The 27,875-nt window shown below is 33.8% G+C and overlaps 3 protein-coding genes across 5 annotated transcripts in view; 1 reads left to right on the forward strand and 2 right to left on the reverse strand.

The window, feature by feature from the left end:
* LOC138325565 (uncharacterized) overlaps positions 1-4,931 on the forward strand; it is a 47,366-nt gene extending 42,435 nt beyond the window's left edge. The window contains exons 34-38 of the mRNA XM_069271319.1: positions 57-251; positions 2,180-2,536; positions 3,065-3,360; positions 3,837-3,908; positions 4,181-4,931. Coding sequence (XP_069127420.1) covers positions 57-251; positions 2,180-2,536; positions 3,065-3,360; positions 3,837-3,908; positions 4,181-4,219 — 959 coding nt within the window. The 3' untranslated portion in view covers positions 4,220-4,931. The remainder of the gene's footprint in view (positions 1-56; positions 252-2,179; positions 2,537-3,064; positions 3,361-3,836; positions 3,909-4,180) is intronic.
* LOC138325566 (N(6)-adenine-specific methyltransferase METTL4-like) lies at positions 4,837-11,300 on the reverse strand. Of its 3 annotated transcripts, none has more exons than XM_069271320.1 (9): positions 11,221-11,300; positions 10,562-10,826; positions 9,896-10,178; positions 8,853-9,041; positions 8,528-8,597; positions 7,982-8,156; positions 7,500-7,722; positions 6,010-6,101; positions 4,837-5,740 (listed from the first exon to the last, which is right to left on the reverse strand). In XM_069271320.1, the coding sequence occupies exons 2-9, from the start codon at positions 10,790-10,792 to the stop codon at positions 5,696-5,698; spliced, it is 1,308 nt and encodes a 435-aa protein (XP_069127421.1). In that variant the 5' UTR covers positions 10,793-10,826; positions 11,221-11,300; the 3' UTR covers positions 4,837-5,695. The 3 variants fall into 3 exon arrangements, with proteins under 3 accessions (XP_069127421.1, XP_069127423.1, XP_069127422.1); XM_069271322.1 differs by lacking the exon at positions 11,221-11,300 and adding an exon at positions 11,035-11,130; XM_069271321.1 differs by lacking the exon at positions 11,221-11,300 and adding an exon at positions 10,971-11,096.
* A 1,345-nt stretch (positions 11,301-12,645) lies between these two features.
* On the reverse strand, positions 12,646-27,665 carry LOC138325567 (intraflagellar transport protein 74 homolog). Its single transcript, XM_069271324.1, has 23 exons — positions 27,570-27,665; positions 27,017-27,081; positions 26,525-26,571; positions 25,682-25,736; positions 25,328-25,405; positions 24,844-24,898; positions 23,582-23,680; positions 23,172-23,232; positions 22,723-22,782; positions 22,295-22,356; positions 21,456-21,534; positions 21,079-21,201; positions 20,771-20,804; positions 20,207-20,357; positions 19,685-19,764; positions 19,309-19,362; positions 18,853-18,893; positions 18,491-18,547; positions 18,137-18,257; positions 14,747-14,910; positions 13,959-14,084; positions 13,575-13,635; positions 12,646-13,148 (listed from the first exon to the last, which is right to left on the reverse strand). Coding segments are annotated over exons 1-23 (1,794 nt in total). The 5' UTR covers positions 27,572-27,665; the 3' UTR covers positions 12,646-13,029.
* Positions 27,666-27,875: the final 210 nt, after the last annotated feature.

A 27,875-nucleotide genomic window follows, 5' to 3' on the forward strand; every position in this document is an offset into this window, starting at 1 on the left:
GAAAATCTTGCTTAATATTCTTTGAATAAAACAATCATTTATCCCCCATGTTACAGTTCAGTGCGAGACTCCATCCTCTGAGAGTTACAACGCAGGGGAGACAATCAAGATGTACCCAGGCAGCGACGACTATCAGGTGCCCCAGTCAGCTGATATTGTATTTGTTGTGGAAAGTCGTAGGTGTAACAGTGATGCCACACAGAACCTCGGCCGACTCGTGTACAAGATTGAAGAAGGCCTTACACAATCAGGTAACTCTTGTCATTCTTATTGAGTTATGTTTTCAGTAACCAGAGATCCCAGAGGGATCTTGGCGCCCACCAAAGAATGATCTATATCTGACAAAGGAAAGATGGATCTTTTCTCTACTTTTAAACTTTTTCAAACATACTACATATAAAATTGGAGACAGATCGCTTCAGTACCTTTTGAGTAATAGCGGTAACAAACTTCAACTATCAAAATCCAAGATGACTCCTTGGCGGCCATCTTGTTGATCAATCGGTCCAAAATCACAATATGCACAACTAGGGCCCTAGGGGAACCTACATGTGAAATTTGAGAAAGATCCATTCAATACTATCTGAGAAATAGCGATAACAAACTTTGAATAGAAAAATCCAAGATGGCTGCCTGGCAGCAATTTTGTTGACCGATCGGTCCCAAATCACAATATGCACAACTAGGGCTCTAGGAGAACCTACATATGAATTTTGAGACAGATCCCTTCGGTACTTTCTGAGAAATAGCGATAACAAACTTTGAATAACAAAATCCAAGATGGGTGCCTGGCGGCCATCTTGTTAACCGATTGGTCCCAAAATGCAATATGCACAACTAGGTCCCAAGGGGAACCTACATATGAAATTTGAGACAGATCCCTTGAGTACTATCTGAGAAATAGCCATAACAAACTTAAAATATCGAAATCCAAGATGGCGGCCTGGCAGCCATCTTGTTCACCGATTGGTCCAAAAATGCAATATGCACAACAAGGGCCCAAGGGGAACCTACATAATAAATTTGAGAAAGATCCCTTCAGCACTTTTTGAGAAATGGGGATATCAAACCTTAATTATCAAAATCCAAGATGGCCGCCTGGCGGCCATCTTGTTTTTTATATCAGCCGCAAAATCTGTATGGCACAAATAGGGACCAAGGGTAACCTCCATGTGAAGTTTGAACAAAATTCCTTCAGTAGTTCTCAAGAAATATCGATAACAAACTTCAACTGCCAAAATCAAAGATGGCTGCCTGGCGGCCATCTTGTTTTTCCTATCAGCCTCAAAATCTGTTTGGCACAACTAGGGACCAAGGGTAACCTCCATGTGAAGTTTGAACAAAATCCCTTCAGTAGTTCTCAAGAAATATCAATAACAAACTTCAACTGCCAAAATCAAAGATGGCTGCCTGGCGGCCATCTTGTTTTTCCGATCAGCCTCAAAATCTGTATGGCACAACTAGGGACCAAGGGTACCCTCCATGTGAAGTTTGAACAAAATTCCTTCAGTAGTTCTCAAGAAATATCAATAACAAACTTCAACTGCCAAAATCAAAGATGGCTGCCTGGCGGCCATCTGTTAGTAAAAACTGATAGGTGTGTTTTATATGGAAAATTGTACAATGTGTCTCAAGATGTAAAGTGATTTGAAGACTTTATATGAAACAGTCTGATGTGATTTGAAGATATTTTGTCTAAATTAAACGTGAAATAATCTTTTAATTGAAGATATTTTATTTTCAATTATAGATGAAATAGTATAAAAATTGATTTATAGAGCTTTTTAAGTCAGCTGAGAGAAAGTCTCGAGTGACCTATTCTAATCGCCTTTTGTCAGTTGTGCATCTTGTGTACGTAAACAATTTACATTTTTGACTTTTCTCCGAAAATGCTGAAGCAAATTCAATGAAATTTTGCACAAGTCTGTGTACTAGTACCGCTAAGGTCTATGGGTCTCTTGTTTGGTGAAATATCTCCCCGGCTTCAGGACTCTAAAACACATCTGTCCATGAAACACTTCTCTAAACTTTCATTGGATTTGTTAAAAGTTAATTCAAACAAAAGATCTGCTGTTGGTATTGGCCTTCATAAAGTTATTCTGTAGAAAGTAAGCTCTATTCAAACAAGAATATTGCATTAGTGGTCCATTTTATTTTATCAATGCTTTAAATTTGTCAGGAATTGCTGGAAATAGATATGGTCTGATCAGTTACGGTCAGAGAGGGGCCAGCAGCCACACCATTGAGGGTACATTCTTCAATGATGCTACCAAATTCACCAAAGGAGTCGAGACATTAACACACAATGATGAATCTGCCGATTCCCATGATGCCATCCTCACCGCCACCAACTACTCATTCAGAACGGGTGTTTCCAAGACTATCGTATTGGTACAGTGTGATGAGTGCCCAGAAGTCAGTGCCGCTGTCCATGACCATCTACAGCACATCCTCCACACAAGGGACATCACTCTGCACATACTACGTGACCAGGAATTCAGACTGGAAAACAACATTCCAAAACACAAGATCCTTGGTGAGTTTTGTACCTCCATTTAACTATATTTAAAATCACAAAATGAATTGTACAAAAAAAAAAAAAAATCAGGGTTGCATACAGACAACATTTGACGATTGGAAAATTGAATCAAATTAATGTTTTCATTTGAATTCAGAAAGTTTGTAAACAGTCATAAAATGTGTTCGTTCTGAAGACTAAAATTGAACGCACATTAGCTGATAATTACTTACATTACTCATTGTAATTAACTTGACAATATTTGCAGTATACCGGAGTTCTATCACCTAGAACAGTGTGCAGTGTATGACCAATTATTTTTTTGTAAAACAGTGGGACATTTTTCAATTATTCTTTTCTTGGTAAAATATTATAAAGGTATATTATATAGTGCTGAAACTTTTAAGTTTTTGTGTAAAAACTGTAACAATGTACAGTTATGACAAATACGTTTTTCCTTCAATATCCCCTCCCTAGATATACTACATGTGTATGTAATTAAGTACATTATAATCTAATTATACCGTATGATTTAATGTCTTGTAGGAGTTGATAATTCCATGAAGTATATGTTAGACCCAAACCAAGCTGGTCTCTATGACGACATGGCCCTTCCATCTGACAGCTGCTCCTCTCTGTCCCTTCATTCCAATGGTACCATCTTTGATTCCACTGGCTTCACCAGTCGCCGACTGAAGGACAGGAGAAGGTTCTCGGAGATAATCGTTGACCGTGTCACAGCTACAGCCGTTCCACATGAGTGCCAAGTGTGTCAATGTGTGTCTGACCATACTGGGGCAGCTATGTCCGTCTGTAGGAAGTGTGCCAACAGTTTGTTTGATGTAAGTATCGACTATGTTATTGTTTTGTATTTAATACTTAATAATCGATTCAGTTAAACATATGTCAGGATGCTATTTCATGCTCTAATAGAAAATGTGGTCGTTCTATTACAAATATTGAGAAATCTATGTAACATGTAATGTTTTGTGGTTTTTTGGACCTTTCAATTCATTTCATGGATAGAAATATTGGTGGTTAGCCGATGCAATGATACTAATGATGTCTGAAATATCATTCATTGTTTGTATATTGATGGTTAGCCGATGCAATGATACTAATGATGTCTGAAATATCATTCATTGTTTGTATATTGATGGTTCCTTAGCAACCATAAAAACAACTACCTTTGTTACACGACGAAGATTTCATGTTTTGCAGTATTATACCAGATTTTATTATATTTCTTTTGTCAAAATAGACATTAATGGTAAGTACTTATGTAGTTATTTTAATATTATTCCTTGTTTATTTGTAGTATGTGCCACAGCTGTGGAACAACCTTAAACACCCTCAAACTCTAAGGGACGAGTTTGAAGAGCAGTTAAAGGTAAATCTATATCATTGTAAGAAATGACAATTGTTGACAAAATTGATAACAACTGGAATATGGGTATACAAGTTTGTTAGTGTCTGATTTGACAGGATGTAGGAAAAGTCAGGTGTCAGATTTTGATAGACAGGTTTCACTATAAATTTGGATGTACAGGTAACATGGACTGAATTCTTTTTATGTTGTAAGATTCGACAGTAAATGAGTTTGTTTGTTTGTTGTTGGTTTTTTTAAGGAAAATTGATGATATAATTTTTGTTTGTTGACAGGACTACCTTGGAGACGGGATGGACATGTTCTCCAGATAAAGAGGTCCAACCATCTTAAGTCTTTCATTCTACATCGTGTATGATTCCATTGAGGTGTCCCCCACATCTCAAGCTTATGCCAGTATCAATGCATCATCCACGTAATTACCATACAAACATTCTTTCTTTTTAAATAGTTTTAATTTTTATATTATTATCAGAAATGATTTCTTATGTATAAAGTTTTTTCTTTCATTGTGAATCATAAAGTTGTTCAAATTTTTTATATTTTCATCAGAAATGATTTACATATATCAAGTTTTTTTTTATTTCATTCTGAATCCTTCTAAGCTGTTTAAATGCAACCAGAGCACATAAACGGTTGTGGAAAGCATTAGTGTATCATCAATTGTGACTTTCATCTAGATACAATATAAGTTTTCTATTAGTAATATAAATACGAATAAGAACAAAGAGAATTTGGCGCTAAAAGACTTGATTGTGAACTGTATTGTGAAAGTCTCTCTGTGTTGTTAGTGAACGGAATTGTCTTTCTCTATCACTTTCGAGCCCTTCTCTATTTTTCGCTGGAGAAGGACAGATAGTTAAGGACACATGTCATAAGGATGATGTTGTTTGACAATAGTATCATATGTTTTTATCGCTATTCTTCAATCAATCATGAAATCCATGACTTTTTGTCAGACACAGCTTGATGTTATTTTTATAATTACTGTATACGATATATAGAAATAAAAGTATTGTAAATGTCCATGTCTTGTATTTATTTCTGTTTTTTATTAATAAATGTTTCCATATCAATATGTAACTTATTGTTATTTTCATTTGAAGATATATATTGATTGAACTCCATTATGTAAGAAATCATATCAAATACAAAATATTACTATATTTGTTGAATAACTGTGTTTTACAATATTGATCAACCTGTGTTGTACGAACAGTTGTAGTCATTACGGACCTGCCAGAAATTAAGTAAAAACAAAGTTCCAAGAGAAATTCACCAACCTATGGACACCACAACTCTACCCAAAAGATTGAAACTTTGGGCTGTAAGGCCAATTTGTAGAATACTCTCGGGCACTGATACTGATAAGCCAAGAGGTGGAGAATTAGTTATAGGACATCCAACATCTTTACAGGTGGCCATCAGTGGCCTTAATATTAGAGATCACAGAGAGGATACAAGCTAAAACAATGAGTTAAACCTTCCTTTGCATTCTGTTACTGTATCCAGGTAGCCATCAGCTACTGTCATCTTAAGTCCAATGAATATCATGTTCTTCTCAGAGACAAATATTACTGTACAATTAGTTGTCTTCAAACCATTGTGAATATTGATGTCACAATAATTCTCTTTGTGTATTATCTGATCTGTTCGTGTACCACTTTTGTTCTTCAATGTTAATGGGGAAAATTCCTCCATACTAAGACTCAGTATTAAAGTGGTTCAATTTACAAAGTACAATCATTTTACATAAAGTATTTGAATTCCATGTAAATTAAGGAACATCTTCATGTTACTGGCTCAAAGTACTTCATGTGCTGGTGTTTTAGAACCTGAAATAAAAATAAAAGAAACTGAATACTGTTAATTGTATACAAACTAATACTGAAATATCTAAAGGTAGACAACAAATACAATTTATGTGAAATTTATCTTTGATATAACAATGATGTCACAATCACTGAAAGGTGTAATTGATGAAATAAATACAGTACTTCATTCTCGTCATTTTTGTACCTCGTAATCGACATATAACTGGAACAGTCAGACTTTATTTAGAATGCATCATTGAAGTCATATCGATTAAAAGAAAGATAAGTACCTGATTACCCCAGCTGGTCCAGTCAGGGGTCAGATTTCTGGCGAACAGTTCCAGACAGTGAGAGTTTGATGGCAGGTATTCCTTCATCACCACTGTAAATTGTTATAGTTTTAGATATAAGGTACTATTCTCTAATACTTTATGGAAATATATTGTGCCTGTCACCATTTTACCACTAAAATCTCCATTGATCGGCAAATGCAAATTGTTTATAAGAACTATCTTTCTACATTGAATTGATCTGACAAAAAAGTATCAATAACTGAGCCCTCAAAATAAGATTTCTTTCAGAACAGACCGTTGCTTTTAAACCCAGAAACCATGCAATCAAATTTCTATTAACATTTAGCTATCTCAACCTTTAACAAACAAGAGGCCCATAGGGCCTGTATTGCTCACTTGGTTTGAAATGCTAAGTAATGTTCTGAATACAGGTTCATTGTTCTTTTCTTGAGGAATTTTACCTCTAATATCCCTATTGGGCTACACTTTTTCTGCTCCACAGGGTCAGTGCCAAAATTTATACAAATTCTGTTATTCTTCTCAACAGTTTCTGGTCAAATTTGGTTACAATCCAAGCAGAACTCTATGACTAGTAGTGATTTAAAGGATTTACCTCTATTTCCCCTATTTTGCCCTGCCCCTGGAGAGTCCAATCCAAAATTTATACAATCTCTGTTGCCCCTCCCCCAAGGATGTTTCTGGCAAATTTAGTCACAATCCATGCAGAACTCTATGACTAGAAGCAATTTAAAAATTTACCCCTATTTCCCCTTTTTCGGCCCTGCCCATGAGGGGTCAGAGCCAAAATTTATATAATCTCTGTTCCTTCTCCCCCAAGGAAGTTTCGGGCAAATTTAGTCACAATCCATGCAGAACTCTATGACTAGTAGCGATTTAAAGAATTTAAGGTCCCCTATTTCCCCTATTTTGGCCCGCCCCTCCTGCCCTTAAGGGTTCAGAGTCAAAATTTATGCAATCTCTGTTCCACTTCCCCAAGGATGTTTCTGGCCAAATTTGGTTACAATCCATGCAGAACTCTATGACTAGTAGCGATTTAAAAATGTACCCATATTTCCCCTATTTTGGCCCCGCCCCTCCTGCCCTTGGGGCCAGGTGAGCTAAAAATTATTTGGTTTGGTTTGTTTAGGTTTACGTCCTATTAACAGCCAGGGTCATGTAAGGACGTGCCAGGTTTGATGGAGGAGGAAAACTGGAGTACCCAGAAAAAAACCAGTGAACAACAGTCAGTACCTGGCAACTGCCCCACTTTGGATTTGAACTCATGACCCAGGGTGGAGGGCTTTTGGTAATATGTCTGGACATATTACCGCGACCCCCATAGAAAATGACATGTGTTTCCCTAACAAAGAAATAACATTTAGATACCTACCGGCACAAGAGGTAACTTTGTAATATGCAAAGATGGAATTGCTTGATGGAAAAGAATTTTTGCAATGAACAACTCCAAACTGATGTTTCAGACTTGCCTTGTAATGGAGGTTTGACTGAATGGAGACAGCTGGGTACACTGACTATAACCTTATTTATCGGGATCTGAGAGATTCCCTTTTCTTCTTGTAATGGCTCTCCACCAACATCTTCAGTTTTTGTCTCCACTGTTGAATTCACTAATCTTCCAATGATAAGGACTTCATAAGGCTTTCTATGTGGGGAGTCAAAGGCATACACCATCTCCCCTGATTTGGTGACCTGTGGTTAGAAATCAGCATTTATAGTTATCATTTTCAATCTACAACTTGAGTGTCATGGTTTCAAAGGTACATTTTCAATCTTGTTTCATATTTTTGAAATTTTGGTTGGTTTGATTAATATTCAATTTTTCAAAGTTTTAAGACATACAGTATTGTTCTACTGAACATGTGTTTGTGGTGATAACATCTGTGATTTTTAATTTACTTGCAGGCAAAAAACATTGGTTTACAGTTTTGTTAAACTAAGATAAAATTACCTTGACCCAATGCCATTCAGCGACAAACTGAACAGACCATCTAGGAAACAGTGTGTCCTTGATGAACTGGATGTGCTGCCACCTATTGGTGACCCATACCACCACAACAGAGTTATCTGCCCCTAGTCGTTGAATTGGAATATCTAACAAGTCATCATTACTCATACTGCTGTATCTGAAGATAAAAATGAGAAACAACAACTGACGAGTTACATCTGTATGAACTATGTGACTCGCTCATCTAAGAGCAAACAAATAGTATGAACTACATTATGTATGTGATTTACTCTTGACATCTAAGAACAGACAAATAGCAACTCAAAAGTACAATTTAAGCACATGCAGGTATTAAAGTTAGATATTGAACTATATGATTATTTATATAGTAAAAAACATGTGAGTCCAAAAGGAGTAAAAAGATGTTATAAATACAACAAAAACGATAAAAATTTTAATGATATACATACAACTAAAATTGTCCTGTGTGGACACATTACAATTTGGGGCATGACTTTCTTGCAATGTTGAATTTAATATCTGACTTACTTTTTGAGTCGTTTTACAGATTTGTTCTGCCAAGGAGGGTCCATTACAATCATATCAAACTTGTGAAATTCTGAAACAATCATTACACTTTGATATACAAACTGATATTAACTTGTCTTCATATTTTTTTAATATTTCTATATCCACCATGCATACAAACTGATGGACTGAGGATGTTTTCCTAAGAGTAACGTGATGGGCCTATCTGATAGAAATGGTGTCTCAGAAGAGGTAACAAGTAACAAGACATGTAGAAATACAAATGAAGCAAACAAATACCTCCCATTCCCTTAACTTCCAAGGTTAAAAAAATATCAAAATCTACCTGTACTTGACTCAAGTAAGCTGACATGACTCAAGTCTGACATCAAGAAGGAACATCTGGGGGGTAACAGATACATATCATCAGCTTGGCTAGCCACAGTGGGGTCATCACCATAGAGACTGAAAATGGCAGGGTCATCATCATGATAACGAACAGGTCTGTTTACTATACTGCTCCTCTTTACAGAATCTGTAAGTATTTCTGCATGTTGAAATCATCATCAAAGTGAACAGTACAAGGCATTTCTAAGTTGAGATAACTTGTGCCTTATCCCTGTTGTTATGTTTAACAATAAAAATATGTTTAAATCAAAACAATATTCAACATTCAATAATGTAAAAATAATAAATAGGATTTTTTCTTTGTTTTTCTTTACTAGTAAAGATGCAACTAATCTAATCATGAACCACAAAATAAATATTAACCCTAGTTCATTTGCGAACCACATTTGAGTCATAGCTACAACATTATCCTTGATACTCCAGGTGTTAATTATTATACTCTCCTAATATCTATACCTGAACAATGTCATAGCACAACTGATAGATCTGTGTGCAACAAAAGATAAGTAAGGTCGTTTGGTTGGTTTGGTTTGGTTTATTTATTTTTACGTCCTATTAACAGGCAGGGTCATGTAAGGACGTGCCAGGTTTGTTGGTGGAGGAAAGCCGGAGTACCCGGAGAAAAACCACCGGTCAGTACCTGGCAACTGCCCCACATGGGATTCGAACCTGCATCCCACAGGTGGAGGGCTTGTGGTAATATGTCGGGACATCTTAACCACTCAGCCACCGCAGCCCCTAGTTTGGTCCTTTGATATACATCAAAAGAATTGAATAACGATACACCACATAGCTTTGAAGTTAGGCGTCACTCTCATTAATCATCTCTGTCTTGTCTATGAATGGTCATTTCTGCTATGATATTTAGTCTAAGGGTTAAATATATTATGACAGTAATAGTAACCCCTTGAGTATCAAGGATGCATCATCCTCATCATACTCATCATCACTTTGTTTGAACCGTGTGGAACACATTCTTACCATTGTTGTGTAATGTTATTCCCTGGCAGTGAGATATTGTAGGCGAGTTGTCCTGGTAACAGGATTCCTGTAGAGGATCATCACACTGTTCAACTGCTTTCATTGATAAACGTGCTTTCATATTATTGTCTGTGTCCTTAACATCTTTTACAATAGAAAAATAGCCAGTTTCCTTTCCGAGTTCTATCAGGGCACTGAGGGCTGATAGTAACTGATCTTTTATCTGATTATGGTACTCAACAGCTTTTAGTTCACCAAAATTGAACTCAGCTTTTCTTTTTTTCTGAAAAAAATGTATTTACTAACATACACTGTTTTACTCTTTGTATAAAGTTACAATATCACTAAAACTAGATTTCCAATATGCCTACACTATAATGTATTGTATTGATGAAGATCTGGTTTATACTTAAGGTCAAGTTTTAAGAAAATTTATTGACTAAAATAGGAATCAAAATATTATTTAATATCCAGACAGGTTTCCCCTTCTAAAATGAAATATTTAATTGTTGTCTTTTTTTCTCTTCATGATAGTGCAATGCAAGTACTGGGGTATGACCAATCGTCTTAAGAGAAGATTTTTTTGGGGGAAAAAACTTGTTGATATACATATATGATAATATGATAAAATATTTTCATAAACTGCGAGAAAAAAGCATCACATACTTTTCTTTTTCTTTGACAACTTGAATGCCCTTCATCTGATGCTCTCTCTCTTGTAGCAGCAAATTGACTGTCCATCATAAATGGACTAATGATATGAAAAAGATCAGCTTTGAACTGGAATGATTTCAGGTTTCTCTCTGATGGCACCGAGTTATCTCGGCAGTAGATCTGATCTAAGTACTGTTTGTGGTCCAGAATCCAACCAAACACAGATTTGCATATCACAGCCATATTTGATCAGCTCTCCGTTATCATGCTATTCTTCCTAAGAGAAATAAAACCAAAGCTGGTAATGATACTGGTCTTGAAGTTGATTGATTTTACTGTCTTCATGCTATAGTTACACATACAATATTTAGAATGCCTCATTGGCCTTATAATATACCCATAAATTGGCATAAAAACTTACTGCGATGGGTTTAATGTCGCCATGTTTCTACAGAAATATATATTATACATATGTATATATGTACCTGGTCTCTAACTATACTGTAAACTGTCTTTAGAAGTGTCACTATCTTCAGCAAAATCATTTCTACTTTCACTTTTAATCTACATGATTCGTCCACAAATCTGTGTTTCTGTTAATGAAATAATTTGAGATAGAATGATTATATGATGCTGTCTTTATCAGAAAACCCTATTTCAAAGATACTCACCAAATAACAACGAGAACTGTCATGCATATCTACTAAGTAAAAACACGTGCAGCCATACCGGTTGTAAACAAATCATTCTAATATTAAAACGGTATTTCCGGAATATAAAATCCGGCCTGGATAATTATAAAATCCGGATGAAGTGTATCAGTATCGATTAAAGTGAATTTGGTAACTTAAAATTATGATTTTTTAACTACCAAAATTATTGTTGTCAATTTATTTTTCGTGTCTAGGTTTTCTTTTGTCAAAATAAGAGATTTATAGGGTACAGTATATTTTTCATAGTTTTGAAAATTTAAAAAAAAACTTTTGATAATTAAACTATTGTAAAACTCCTTTAGATGTCCCTCTTTCACAGGCTCCTTCCTTCATAAAGCATTTTTCGTGATCTTCATAATCTGATCTGCTCAACATGATTGTAGAATTATCAACATCAAACAGTGATGCACATATTCGAAAGCAGCCGATAATGTCACATATCTAACTGTTATATTCTTTACTGAGGTTTGCTATTTTTCATCTGCCTAAGCAACCACCTCTGTATAAAGACCACTTTATAGACAGGTTTGAATTAGTCACAGAAAGATTATTTCATAGGAGAATATAAACCTTTATATATTCTAAGTACATTGTATACTAGCTCCATTAAGAAATATTTTTTCTAAAAAAAGATTATTTAAATTATGTATATCGAGGATAAAGAGAAAATTCCATGATAGATATTGTTAGGTTTAATTTGTTAGTGTTTGTCATCACATATTTGTGTCTATCACTTTATGAACTAACAAAACCAAAGTCAAGTCTGTCAGCCAATAAATGACACCCAAAACGTGACCATAATCACATCACTAATGTTAGTATGGATTCTGATAACAGTCAAAAAAACTTAGTTAATCGTATGGATAAAACCATTGATATCAAACTGTATTCTTGGTTTAATGTCAACATCTTTTCAGCAAAAACACTCTAAATGAGTATTAAAAAAAGCCATTAAACTATCTTTTTGTGACATACATGGTCAATGTACAGTGGATATGCCTTGCAGACAATCATTTCAAATTGCGCTAGCATGTAATATGAAGATTGTCTACAAAAATCTGGTATCTTATATCGACCAAAGATTCCAAAAAAGATAGTTTAATGCTTAAATAATCAGCAAAATTGTAAACTGTTACAGAAATTTGTTGTGGAATAAAGCCAGAGTAAATTCTGAAACTATCAAAAGATGCTCAGCATCGAATGGCAAATGGCCACATGGGACCCAGAGGTGAAATGCTAGCTAGAGTCCTAGTGGCACACCTTGACCTCTGTCACACATTATATACAGTTGGGTGGATATAAAAATATCATAAAATACTGCAAGTTCACTTTCTACTCCATCAAATGAAACTAAAATTTGTAAATAAAACAAATCAATAAAAATTCTCATTAAATGTTTTATTATCACAGAAACGGACGGAATGCATATGTATTCTACAGATATAAAATAAATTAATGAATCTTCTGAGAAAAATGAATATTTAACATTTGCTATCATTACAAATGATAAAGAGTTCCCAACAGCAATTTTGGATGTTTATCACTATCGATTGTTCCTCTCCAATGTTATTCTGTCCAACCTGACGATCCCTTCTGCCTATTGTTCTATTATGTTATATCATTATCACATTCGGCAGTGATATACTTAGCACTCTCGAATTGTTTCATCGTTCTGATATTTAACAAGAAACTGTTCAGTCATTCGTATACACCAGATCTATGTCAAGTTGTCGTTTCATTTCAGGGTTCTAGTTCCAGTCCTTTCCATCACATGCTTGGTTTGCCGGCCATCTGATTCTGTAGTAAAGTGTTGTAATCCTCAATGGCTGCAGAAACTTTCCTGCTGACCGGACGGAAATCACACTCCATTGTCTTGGCTGCAATGACTAGTATCAGAGTTAAGGAAATATGAGTTATATTGAGCCCTCCAATGAAACATGTGATTGCAGTTCTCCTTCCATTGACATGAATTTCAGAAGCCATAAAATGAAGCATGACTTAGATTTCAATAAGCCCTTAAGTGAACCAGAAGGTACCAAGGATTTCAATAAGCCCTCAAGTGATAACAGAACATTTCAATAAGCTATCAAATGAACCATGGGTTAGCAGTGTTACAATGAGCACTCAAAAGAACCATGTATTTACATGTAATATAAAAAATATCAAAATGTTCAGACTGGTCTACATATGATATTAATGTGAAATAATAGTAGGGTATGTTAATTAAGTTTCAAATACATAATTGATCAATAAAAAAATAAATTTTTTGAACCATGGTAATTTTACAGGAATTGTACGATTGACAAGGATACAGTCTTTCATGACAAAGTTGTTCTGTTCATGGTGTTGCCACTTCCTTTCCAGATTTTCCAGCTTAAATGATAAACAGAAGATGCCATTAATTTTATATTTTATTGCATAAGTATAATAATGAAAATTTGAACTCATACACCTGATCGTTACTTTTGAGTTAAAGCAACTAACAGGCATTAAATTTTGATTGTTATTATAATACTTCTTGTGCATCTATTCATTTATAATTGGATTTACCTAAAAAAAAATGCTTGGGCGTCTCAATCTAGGCTACATAACAGTGTATACACAATCATGGAACCTATGTTTTTATGTTCATACTTATATATACAAAGATCTTTAAAACAATTTTTTTACATTATTCTTTCAGTTGTGCTTTATACCTGGTTGAAAGTCTCATTATCTTTCAGGTGAGATTTCAATCCCTCGTATCTGGCAGTTAGATGCTGCATTGTTTTCTTAAAGGTGTCTCTGCGCTTCTGTAAAATTATTCTATCGTCCATCAGTTTCTGAAAATAAACAATCAAAATTATAAAGCATTCATTTATTCCTATTACATAAAATCTCTCTGATATCATACAACACTTCTGATACTTTAAAATATTCCGAGAGTCCTGACAATGTCACAGGGACCTGGCACATATTTCTACCCATTTTTTTACTATAATTTATATATAAATACTGTTGGTTAGAAATTTGTGTCATGTCCCTGTGGACAATGTCATCATCTCAAAGAATACAGAATCCTCAACTACTGTAAACCAACTTTCTTTTGCTGCTACTAATTTTCGCGATTTCCATTTCAAAACAAGTTTGCGAACATTAACATTCGCCCATGAAAGAAAGGTGGTTTACCGTTTGTTGACTATTATTTCTCTTTACACCAAAAGTTAACCTCATCTATTCAAGAAATGGCTTAGTATGATAGGCTAAATATATACATGTTAATATGATGTATATATAATACAGTTACATTATTAATTGCATTCCCTTATGTTATCCTATTGCTTATTTTGCATATAATTAGACTAAATTTAAGTAAACAAAATGCTTCATCTCAGAACCAACTTAATCATATCTAATTTGGATTTCACCAGATGTATTACTTCCCTGAACTTGAAAACAATGTAGCTAATGAACTGCATGATGGTCACACACAAGTGATCAATACCTTCTTTTTCTGCTCTGAGTTTCTCCTGAGTGTGTCCAAGTCGGAGTATTCCACTAGCTCCTTTTCCATGGTGTCAATCTTTTCCCTCAATACAACCAACTCGGCATTGATCTTGTCCTCTAACTGTTCAACCTTCTGTAGATCTTGTTGTAGCTTATCGCTCTCTACAACAAATATATATATGATGTACAGTAACGTACCTTATACACACTAAAAATAATCTAACTTATCACACTCCACTAAAAAAAAATATTTTATCCTGCAACTGTCCCACATACTGACCGATAACTACTGCCGGATAAACTTGTGCTTTATTTGTCAATACGAATGCTTTATCCGTCAATACGATCACGTGAATTTGTTCCATATCTGACGGAACTTTTTCTAACTTGACCCAGAACTTGAACCTTCCGGTGAATGGAACGTCATTCAGTCCCGCTAAAACGTGACGTCACATTCACCGGAATGACGTCATTTTTACGCTATCGAAAATCTCGTATGGCGGTGTCGTCTTTTTCTTGGCTCATGGCAAAGGTATGTATTGCAAAATAATTCTTTAATAGGTATTTATTGTTTTTTTGAGTATTTTCATTTTGTTTGAGTGATGTATCATACTGAATAGAATTACGGATACTGTTTGTGAATGCGCTTATTTATTTCCCACGGCAGTAAACAGGAGTACACTCTCATTCGGTATAGTGAATGAATCTTTACCTCCGCATCAAAGATCTACTGGAAGCTTCTCGCTTCGGGCAAAACCAAGTAAATAACTGTCAATTTGCTTTCGGTTTAAATGCCATAATGGTTGCAGGATAAACAGAATACACTGTTAGTATCTTACAATACACAAGTTTTATTTTGGTGCTCGACACGGAAAGCCGAGATGACTCGGCAAAGCCTCGTCATCTCGGCTTTCCGTGTCGAGCACCAAAATAAACCTTGTATTGTTAGATACTAACCATGTATTCTCTATATCTAACCTTGTTTACACATGCATATAAACAATCCATCAACACAAGCAAAACAAAGACATCTGGGATTTTTTCAGATGAGGATCTGTTTGTATGTGCTTTACACTTGTCAACATCTATGCTTGTTCCAGAAGATATGTTTAAGAAGTTGAAGAAGGCCAGAGTTCCTGAGGGAAAATCACAAACCTAAAGCCAATATTTTAAAACTAAATAATTCTTTTATGATTAAACTGCTAAAATTGTTGAAAAAGTAAAAAGGGATACTCAATGATAAATTTTTCAATTTGAGAAAAAGTACTCATAAACACACATTACCATAGACAAATTATTGAGATGGCACTACTGTATGATTATAACTACAAACCTGCTGCTAGACCTAGAATGTTGTTTCTGATTTCTTCATAATCTACAAACCTGCTGCTAGACCTAGAATGTTGCGTTTCTGATTTCTTCATAATCTACAAACCTGCTGCTAGACCTAGAATGTTGTTTCTGATTTCTTCATAATCTACAAACCTGCTGCTAGACCTAGAATGTTGTGTCTGATTTCTTCATAATCTACAAACCTGCTGCTAGACCTAGAATGTTGTTTCTGATTTCTTCATAATCTACAAACCTGCTGCTAGACCTAGAATGTTGTTTCTGATTTCTTCATAATCTACAAACCTGCTGCTAGACCTAGAATGTTGTTTCTGATTTCTTCATAATCTACAAACCTGCTGCTAGACCTAGAATGTTGTGTCTGATTTCTTCATAATCTACAAACCTGCTGCTAGACCTAGAATGTTGTTTCTGATTTCTTCATAATCTACAAAACCTGCTGCTAGACCTAGAATGTTGTTTCTGATTTCTTCATAATCTACAAACCTGCTGCTAGACCTAGAATGTTGTTTCTGATTTCTTCATAATCTACAAACCTGCTGCTAGACCTAGAATGTTGTTTCTGATTTCTTCATAATCTACAAAACCTGCTGCTAGACCTAGAATGTGTGTTTCTGATTTCTTCATAATCTACAAACCTGCTGCTAGACCTAGAATGTTAATCTGTTGTTAGACCTAGAATGTTGTTTCTGATTTCTTCATAATCTACAAACCTGCTGCTAGACCTAGAATGTTGTTTCTGATTTCTTCATAATCTACAAACCTGCTGCTAGACCTAGAATGTTGTTTCTGATTTCTTCATAATCTACAAACCTGCTGCTAGACCTAGAATGTTGTGTCTGATTTCTTCATAATCTACAAACCTGCTGCTGCTGCTAGACCTAGAATGTTGTTTCTGATTTCTTCATAATCTACAAACCTGCTGCTAGACCTAGAATGTTGTTTCTGATTTCTTCATAATCTACAAACCTGCTGCTAGACCTAAAGGTTGTTTCTGATTTCTTCATAATCTACAAACCTGCTGCTAGACTAGAATGTTGTTTCTGATTTCTTCATAATCTACAAACCTGCAGCTAGACTAGAATGTTGTGTCTGATTTCTTCATAATCTACAAACCTGCTGCTAGACCTAAAGGGTTGTGTCTGATTTCTTCATAATCTACAAACCTGCTGCTAAACCTAGAATGTCGTTTCTGATTTCTTCATAATCTACAAACCTGCTGCTAGACCTAGAATGTTGTTTTTGATTTCTTCATAATCTACAAACCTGCTGCTAGACTAGAATAATGTGTCTGATTTCTTCATAATCTACAAACCTGCTGCTAGACTAGAATGTTGTGTCTGATTTCTTCATAATCTACAAACCTGCTGCTAGACCTAAAGGGTTGTGTCTGATTTCTTCATAATCTACAAACCTGCTGCTAGACTAGAATGTTGTGTCTGATTTCTTCATAATCTACAAACCTGCTGCTAGAGACCTAGAATGTTGTTTCTGATTTCTTCATAATCTACAAACCTGCTGCTAGACCTAGAATGTTGTTTCTGATTTCTTCATAATCTACAAACCTGCTGCTAGACCTAGAATGTTGTTTCTGATTTCTTCATAATCTACAAACCTGCTGCTAGACCTAGAATGTTGTTTCTGATTTCTTCATAATCTACAAACCTGCTGCTAGACCTAGAATGTTGTTTCTGATTTCTTCATAATCTACAAACCTGCTGCTAGACCTAGAATGTTGTTTCTGATTTCTTCATAATCTACAAACCTGCTGCTAGACCTAGAATGTTGTTTCTGATTTCTTCATAATCTACAAACCTGCTGCTAGACCTAGCGTTGTCGTTTCTGATTTCTTCATAATCTACAAACTCTGCTGCTAGACCTAGAATGTTGTTTCTGATTTCTTCATAATCTACAAACCTGCTGCCAGACTAACATTTGTCGTTTCAGATAGCTAATGTGTGATGCTTTTTCTTCATAATCTACCAACCTGCTGCTAGATCTACAATTTTTATTTCTGATTTCTTCATAATATACAAACCTGCTGCTAGACCTAGCGTTGTCGTTTCTGATTTCTTCATTTCTCCTGTCTTGAAGTCCAAGTCTTGTTTCATTGAAGCAAGTTCTTGTTGACTTGGTAAATGTGAGAATCGACTCATGTTCTAATGAAGCAAAAATAAAAGAAACAAATCATAATTAATTTTCATTAACTTAGAAAATATTGCTTGCCTAATTATAAATAGCAATTTTTATTTTTTTCAAAATTTTAAAGGTTGATAAAAAGACAACAATCAATTTACATAATATTATAACACTGTCTTAAACTTTAAAATACTTTAGCAATATTATACCGATAAATCTGGGAGGTCAATATACAATACAATTTTCCACTCACCCTGCTTATATGTTCCAAGATACTGACAACATTTTGTTCTAGCTCACCAATTCTTTGCTGTAAGAGTAAAAGAAAAAATTTATGTGTGTATGTTTATCATTTCTATTAAATATAAATACATTAGCTTTGGAAAGATATCATTTTGTATAATATAATGACAGCTTTACTACAGAGCAATGAAAAAAAAAATAATAATACATTACTATTGTAAGTTTAATATTTTAATTGATAGACATATTTCTTTTACCAGTAAATTAATATGTTTTCCTGTATTTTAACCAACTTATACAAAATATATAGTTTCAATTATTTCTAAAGAACATAAATTAAATCTAAAGCATTTTCAGAAAGAGGAAACCTACCGCTTCTTGTGTTTTAGATTCTTCAAAGGTATTGAGGAACTCTGTCATGGAAAAAAAAAAATCATAATAAGCAATCTAAAGAAAATAAGGAGAACATCTAGTAGCCTGTATATAATCCTCTTTAAAGAATTAAATTAAAGAAAACTTTATTTGGTCTATTATTTCCATCTGTATTGCTCTGAAAGTCCCCTGTTATTTAACATAAACTGAGGGTTGAATTCGCTATGAACTCAAAAAATCTTCCTTAAAAATAAGTTGGAAGACTGATAATGTTTGTTCATGTTTCAAGGATTCATTAAAGGTATCACAAAGAAAATGTTATTCAAATTTAGATATGTCATTGATACACTATCCTCCAAAAATTCTGTTAAAAATTCAGGAAGCCTTACTGTTTTCTAGCAACATTTCTGTAACAATAGGATATTAGTTGTGCATGTATTTGATAATTTTATTTACCATCCATTGTTTCCTCTCGCTTCTTCAGTTCCTTATATTTCTGATTTCTTTCACCTGCAAATAATTATGTATTTTTAATTTTTTTTAATACATATCAACATATATGTCATTAGTTTAATGAAGGAGGTTGATTAACAGATACTTGTATACCATTACAGTTATGAATAATCATCAATCATAAATGTTCTATGAACATACACAAGGATTTTCCCAAGTTATCTTTATATTTATTAAAACTATGGATAATGCATAGAGAATTGCCTGACTGAAAAATAATAAATAAGTATTTGTTAGTATTTTTATTTCACTTTAAGACATAGGTGGATGTATTACTGGACAAGATAATCAACTTCATTTCTTTTGTTTAATAACTTACCCTGATTTTCTTCTATATCAATATCTAGCTGTCGACTTTCCTCTTGCATCTGCTCAATTTTCTCTCTGATTTCCTTTGTTCTAGAAACAATTTGTATCCACAGTTATATGATGATAAAAACATATTTCTTGACAAGTATAAATATATGTGAAAAATAAAGTTTATAACATTGAAGTCAACAGAGTAACTTAAGTTAATACTTAAAAGGATTCAATCATTCCACAGTTTGGTCGACACCAACAACCTACTTCAAATTAGACTGGGGGTTTAAAGTTAAATATGTTCAACTATAGACAAGTGTTCAAAATACTTATCATAATGGAACTCAGCAGAGATGCTATATCCTTCTGACTCAGACGTATGTAATAAACAGACTTATTGTTTAGTTAATTTTGGATTTAATGCTCAACGATGGAGGCCTTTTTGTACTTACAGTTGAAATATTTATGTAACAATCAATGTTGACTTTCTAATCAGCCATAAAAATACAAGAAATTAATTTTCTATACAGAAAATACATACTGTCTTTCTACACTTGCAATCTCCTGGTTGTCCTCTTTTACTTGTTTCAGTAGACGTTCACGTTCCTCAGCGGGTGACATTGTCGATTTTGTCTCCTCAATGAGGCTGTCTCTCTTAGACTCCAACTCATTTAGCTGCTCGTAAAGTCTCACTAGAAATAAAGCAATACTTGTTATAAATATTAATACCAAACATCAACTATAATAACAAAGCCTATATTATCTTCTTGTTTTCACAATTTCTTCATATTAACAGAAAGCATTTAATAATAATACTTTGGTTAGGTTAGGTTTGATTAAGTTTAACATCCTATTAACAGCCAGGGTCAGTTAAGGACATGCCAGGTTTAGACAGTAGAAGAAAGTCGCAGTACCAGGAGAAAAAACACTGATCAGCGGACAGTATCTGGCAACTGCCACATAGGATTCAAACTTGCAACCAAGATGTGGAGGGCTTGTGGTAATATGTTGGGAGTTCTAAACCACTCACCCATCGCGACTCCTATTTAATACACAAATTTAAAACTGTTCACAACACTTATCATTAATCTTCTGAGAGACTCACCAGCTTCTTGCTTGACTTGTGACAAAGATAATTCCTGTAAAACAAATTGACACCCATTTATGTCTTTTCCGACAAAATGCATTTTAACCGTTCACTAAGCAGTAATTGGAAATGGAAACTGTATCATACTTGTATCTTAATAACAAAGTTGTTACTAGCATCTAAACTTGTTTATAATTATAAATCAAAGATATTGTCCATTTGTCACAAACAGATTTTTTATTTTGAAGGATGCATATAAAAACCTTCAAAGTAAGCATCTTTGGCATGGCCAAAAAAACCCACATTCATTAAGGAATACCCTTCACCTCTTGTTGTGTATCTATTTTAGAGTTGAGAACGTCCAGTTCCTGTTGTCCTTTCTCCAGCTGCCGAAGCATGTGTTCATTCATATCCTTCAGCTTCATATACTTCTCTCTCATCTCGGGGCTCTACACAATAATCAGATACAAGGAGACTATATAATTCAGAAGTTCATAATCCTTTATAGGTAAAACACTGAAAGATGTGAATTCTATCTATAAATTGCAAAAATCCCCTAAAACTGTAAGATGATGATGATATATTGTATCTTCCTTTAATTGATAAGACAATTATTACCCATTCTACCTACCATATCATTAACAAGGTTGTCAGCTATTCTACCTACCATATCATTAACAAGGTTGTCAGCTATTCTACCTACCATATCATTAACAAGGTTGTCAGCCATCCTCTTCTCCTGGTCCAACTCTTGATCAAGCTGCTGAATAGCCTCCTCTTTTCTATGGAAGAAAAAAATCAAAATATTTGAATCAAAAGATGCAACAGAGGAATTTTTTACCATGATTGTTCTTGCACTGAAAGCCTAGAGATCTAAGATACCAGTACACATAGAACAATAAACAAATGTTAACTAGAAATGCCTGCAAGACATAAACTGTCCCCACTTTTATATAAAATGGTGATGGGAAGTGGACATTCCCCAACTTCATGGTAGTGGTATAACAAACAGATAATGATAATTTAAAGATGCTCCACTGCTGTCAAATGGTATTTTTTCACTATCAAAAACAGAAGCAGACGATTTAGTATTTTTCAAAATTTTTACAAATTTTTTACAAAAGTTACTTACTTTACACCATTACCACCATTGAACAATTTAACCTTCTAATTTTACTTTAAGTTAAAAATATGAAAATTAATGAATTGCATCCCGAAAAAATTCTGTGGCACTATATCTTATATGAAATGAAGTACTGATTGCACATGCACCAAAGGCAAAATAAATTATTTAATATTATTTTCTGTGTTAATTAGACATATATATACACGATTAAACACTGATTATTGTTCAAATGATGAATATCATTTATGCACTGTCGGCGGTGGAGCATCTTTAAATTATCAGATCAAAGAATCAGGAATTCCATTATCTATTATAGGTTTTAGATACCAGGCAAAATACATGTATCAACGTGTAAAAGTAGACAGAAAGGCTCGTCATTCTAACCTATAGACTTAATCTTGTTTAGATGTACTTACCCTTTCTTAATTTCAAATAATTCTTCTATCTTCTTTGTCTCTCTTTCATTACTATTCTTTAACTGAAAAATGAATCATTATATATAAACATAAACTACCCATCAAAACTGTACAATTTATACATTACTGATGCAAGAACTCATTTTTTATTTCAAATAGACACAACTTAAATGTGATTTTGTTTCTCCTGTGACTGAGTTAATTCAGCCTTGTTGTTTAGTCTTGTAAGAGCATTCAGAAATGAAAACTTTAATTATAAATTTTGATGATTTATGTTTTAACTTGAAACCTTTACAAGAAAGAATATTAAAAATAAAATTTAAATAGCCTTTTGAAATTCTATCTGTAGTTGAGAAACAACATTTGCGATCACTTTTTGCTCAACATGTAATTGTTTCAAACTTTTTTTTAAACATATTCAAACTTACATCATTTAGATCAAATTCAACATCCTGTATATCTTCATCTGTAGTCAACTTGTCAACCAACTATAACAAAAAAAAAACATTTCATGATTAGACTGGAAAAATTGTTACAGTAAAACCATGAGCGATTTTTGACTCTGATTGTTTTCATGGTGGTCACAACAAAGTCCTTTATTCTTTTTCAAATATCTATGTACAAAATATACTGGTGCAGAATTTTTTTCACAATTTTGCAAAAACAATTTAATGTAGGTAACTTTACTACTTATTGAAGTACTTAATTATATCAATAGGCAACAGATACAGAATCAGTGCATTTAAATACGAGACAAAGAAGTAAGTCCAACAGTGTCGACAAAAAGTATTATCAAGGTTCCAAGGCGATCTTCATTTAAATGAAAACTGATAAAATTACTACATGTATCGCATTTCCTCAGTTATGAATGACTTACTGTATTGTAATCACCCAATTCTCCTTGTAAATCTCTGATCTCGATGGCAAGCTGCTCAGCTCTGAAACAAATCATATTTTATTTAATTTTCAATACACAATAATGACTTTTCAACTTCTTGATGGCAAGCTGCTCAGCTCTGAAATAAATCACATCTTTTTTAACAGGCAATACACAATGTGGACGTTCCAACTCATTATTACTACTAAATTATTTCTTTTGGCTCATACAGGTTTTTCTTTCTCTAATCATTGTAATCTTTTCATTCAAGGCACCATGCCCAATTTGTATCCCTTTCAAACAAGTTTGATATCCAATAATTCCAGCACAAAAGGGCTGGTTATGTCCATGAGGTGAACATGTATATAGTATCTAGCACCTCTTAAGAACTTTGAATATGATATACCCACCTTTTTTCATATGTGAGATATGTAGAATTTTCATCCTGTGTACTGTCTATCTCCTTGTTCAATCTGGCATTCTCTGCATTTAATTCATTAATCTTACTCCTGAAAACAATATTTAAACAAATGCTTTATTGATGAAAACAAATTAAATCTTAAAGTTGTATTGCTGCTAATTTCACTGTAACGATATGTAACTTAAACATTTGATATTTAAACATTGACATGTAACTTGATGATTTAGCTCTGCAAAAGCATATGTCGGCCTATAAGAGAGCCGAAATCTAGGAATCATATATTCCTGGTTTTGAATAAAGCGCCTTCAATCACCGCCATGTTCAGTGACTTCGGGTTTTGTCCGATTCCTAATCGTATCACGTGACTGACGTTCGACACGACCTGCACGTGGTGAGCCAGGTAACTAGCGTAAGCACACATGTGTTTGTTTACGTTTTCCTTCTGGCCTATATGAGCAAATCATGCTGGTATATGTCCACAGATTGAGTATTTGAAACATCCAATTTACACATTACCCTAAAATGTTGTGTGTATCAAATATTGTAATGTGCGAGCATTATTTTCTTTGTAGATAGAGTCTGATGAGGTCGACCACATGTTTTGTTTATGAAAAATTGTTGATATTTTCTCTTGGTTTCACAACTCTCGTTTTACTTCGAGATTGTCGCGACGATGTTCGGAAGAGTTCGGAATGATTCGGCATCTTTCGAGCCTATTTTTCACGTGTACACGTTAAAAAGATTTTTTAATTTTATAGTTAAAGATACTTCCAGTGCTGCAACTTTATAAAAAGTGGTAAAATTAGAAAGTTTAAACCTCAGGCAGATGGAGAAAAATATGTAGAACACTTAAACAGTTTTCACTATGACCAAAAGAGCGAAAGTTATAGACCCTACAACTTTAAAATAGCATTACATTAAATCTCTTCATGAACAATACACTACAAAATGTTGTTTTTTATCAATTCAGAAATATGTGTTATGTGCTAAAACAGAGACTTTATTGATAATATTTACAATTACAGCAATATTACATTTGTAAATGAAGAGTCGGTAATTAATGCTACTTTATACTTAAGTTATCTAATATTCAAAATAATCTCAAAGAATAATTCAAACTACTTACAAATAATGAAGTACTCTAACTTTACAACTGGAATTAACAGTGTTATTCTGAATAAAATATCAGGAAAAGAATAAGTAACTACAAAGTGTAACTGAGAGGTTGGCCAATGTATCGTATGATTGTACCTGATTAGTCCTAAAAAGTAGGTTCTATCCTGGACTTGTCTCTGTGGTCCTGAACCTGTAATCACATCACAAAATAATATTGTAGAGTTATCTCATCTAGTGATTAGGAGAAAAAAACTTGACATTTTAACACAAACCGATGTATAGTAATGTGGCAACAGTCAGTACCTACATACACACAAGAGCAGATAACTCCATGATGTATGCAAAGTCAGATAATTTTTACTGACATAAATTTATGTGCTTACAACATATTTTGAAAATAATATCTCTAATAATGGTACACTCACTTGAAACTTCAAGGGACAGTAGAATCTATTTTGTGAGTTTGACTGTTACTTAGAATAAAGAAATAATAATATAAGTTTTCTATTGTTTGCACGTTCATCTCAGTCTTGTCATGTTATTATGAATTTGAAAACTTTTGGTGGTAATTTTTGTACAATGAAACACAAATTCAATGTTGGCCTAGACTCTTACTAACCTTTGACTCCAGTTTTCATGCCTCCAAGTCCTTGTTGTGTCATTGGTCTGTCCACAACCTTTACCTGGGCGTTCAGTGCTATAAGTAGAACATACATATGTCAAAAAAAAAAAAAATCCTACTTATTTCAAATGACAATGTCGTATCTGTATACCATTATTCTGGAATTAAAACATTAACTCAGTTTAATTCTCTTTCCCTCTTTCAGAGTCTGTTTTAAGATTGTTTTCCTTTTTAATTTATTGTTTAAGAAAATAACACAAAAACTAATACTGATAACTTCTAATAACTTATTTATTTATCAAATATTTCTCAGAAAAACACCTCCATTTTTTTTTGTATAATTCTACTTACCTACTCCACCTCCTAATGAGCCACCTCTGGTACCTGGACGGGCAGTGCCAGGATTCTGTGGACACAATTGTTTTATAATGTAAAATTACATTTGTATACTACATGGGCAGTGCCAGGATTCTGTGGACACAATTGTTTTATAATGTAAAATTACATTTGTATACTACATGGGCGGTGCCAGGATTCTGTGGACACAATTGTTTTATAATGTAAAATTACATTTGTATACTACATGGGCAGTGCCAGGATTCTGTGGACACAATTGTTTTATAATGTAAAATTACATTTGTATACTACATGGGCGGTGCCAGGATTCTGTGGACACAATTGTTTTATAATGTAAAATTACATTTGTATACTACATGGGCGGTGCTAGGATTCTGTGGACACAATTGTTTTATAATGTAAAATTACATTTGTATACTACATGGGCGGTGCTAGGATTCTGTGGATACAATTGTTTTATAATGTAAAATTACATACCAGGGGTATGTATACTACATAAGTATGTTGATGTTGTGTTTATCTTATACTAAATTATATTACAAGGATAATAACTTTAATATTCTACACTGACTGAACCATTGGTATCTGCATTCATTATTCTGGGACCAAGATATCAAATACTGGATACTTGTGTCTAGCATCAAATTCTGAGGATAACAATTTGATATCTTTTCTAACATGTTCATCAGAGAATAACTTATAAAACAAGTTGCTAAGAATAAAAACTTATTAACAAATCCTATATGTACGTTATTTTTTATCTTAGATGGTGTTACAAAGAAACTATTTAATATTTATATATCAATTATTGCTGACATCAGATAGGAAGTTATTTACCATTGCTGTTGTAAGTCTTGATGCAGTTCCAGGCTGTATCCCAGCAGCTATTAGTTAGAGAATAAGCATTGAATGATTGAATTAATCTAATTACCAAAGGAAAGCTATCCAAAATGAATTATTTTTTAAATTAAAAGACACTGATTCATTAGCAATAAATGACTTAATATTATTTCACAAGATATACCAATTAGATTAATGTGAGTGTAACAAGAGAGAACAAAATGTAGGACAAGACCGGAATTTTAACCCATGCCAGGACCCCTGAACACTGGTCACTGATCTGATCATGAAGAATGACCCAGTCAATTTTTGCCACATTCTTCACTCCTATATTGTAATTATAGGTAAGTCTTCGCCCAAGGCCTAAGATCTTAGGCTTGTTATTAAAAGGCTGAAATTACATCCTTCTTAAATAACACAGATAAGCAAGCTATCACATTATCTCATTCCAACTTTAACTTGATGTATGTATAATTGTATAGTGTATACCTGTTCCCATTGCTCCTCTAGCCCCTGTCTTGGGGCGACCCCCACTTGCAGTTGGTACTCTACTCCTGTAAAAGTAGAAAAAAAAAATGTAAAAGCAACCATTAGCAATGTAGGTCCATTCTACCTAGGGCTACTTGAAGTTATAAATGTCAAAATATGTTAATCAAGTACATGTATAAGTATTTATATCACAATTATCACAAGCATAGTCAAAAAGGTGAAACATCTTACCCTATCACCCCCCCCCCCCACTCCAAATCATGCTTATCTGCTCAGCTGTGACGATAAATATTTCACAACATTGTCGTTTATCACTGATGAACAAAACCGAATATAATGGCACCGATTTGTTGAAATGAAATGAAGTTTTCAAATTGTGTCGCTAAGGTAAACGACTGGCCATATTTCATGATCCTGTTTACAAAATGAAAACACAGGAAACAAATTTTCTTTCAGCGAATGTTTCATACATGGCACACACATATGTGTACAGAATAATCATTACGTTACCAGAAGCATATAAACTGTCAATCGATAAAGCAAAATCACTTACATAGTTGCTCTTTTACACACAACGTTAGTGAAAATGGGTAAAAATGCGTCCAGTCAAAATATGTGAGCAATGCATTATGGGATATTAGTAGAATTAGAAGCGAGTAATTTTGTGTTTAGAGTGACTTCCCTTTAACTGCAGGTGCGCGGATGTCAGTTTATCACTTGAAAGAAATAATTCACTAATTATATTTAGCGTTTAAAAATTGAAATAAAATAAAAGTTATTCTAAGCATACATAGGAATTGATTTCTATGTAAACATTACTCTTAAAGGTATATATATATCTGATCTAATTTGAGAGTGA

This window comes from Argopecten irradians, chromosome 6 (genome assembly GCF_041381155.1).
Source record: "Argopecten irradians isolate NY chromosome 6, Ai_NY, whole genome shotgun sequence".
NCBI lineage: Eukaryota > Metazoa > Mollusca > Bivalvia > Pectinida > Pectinidae > Argopecten > Argopecten irradians.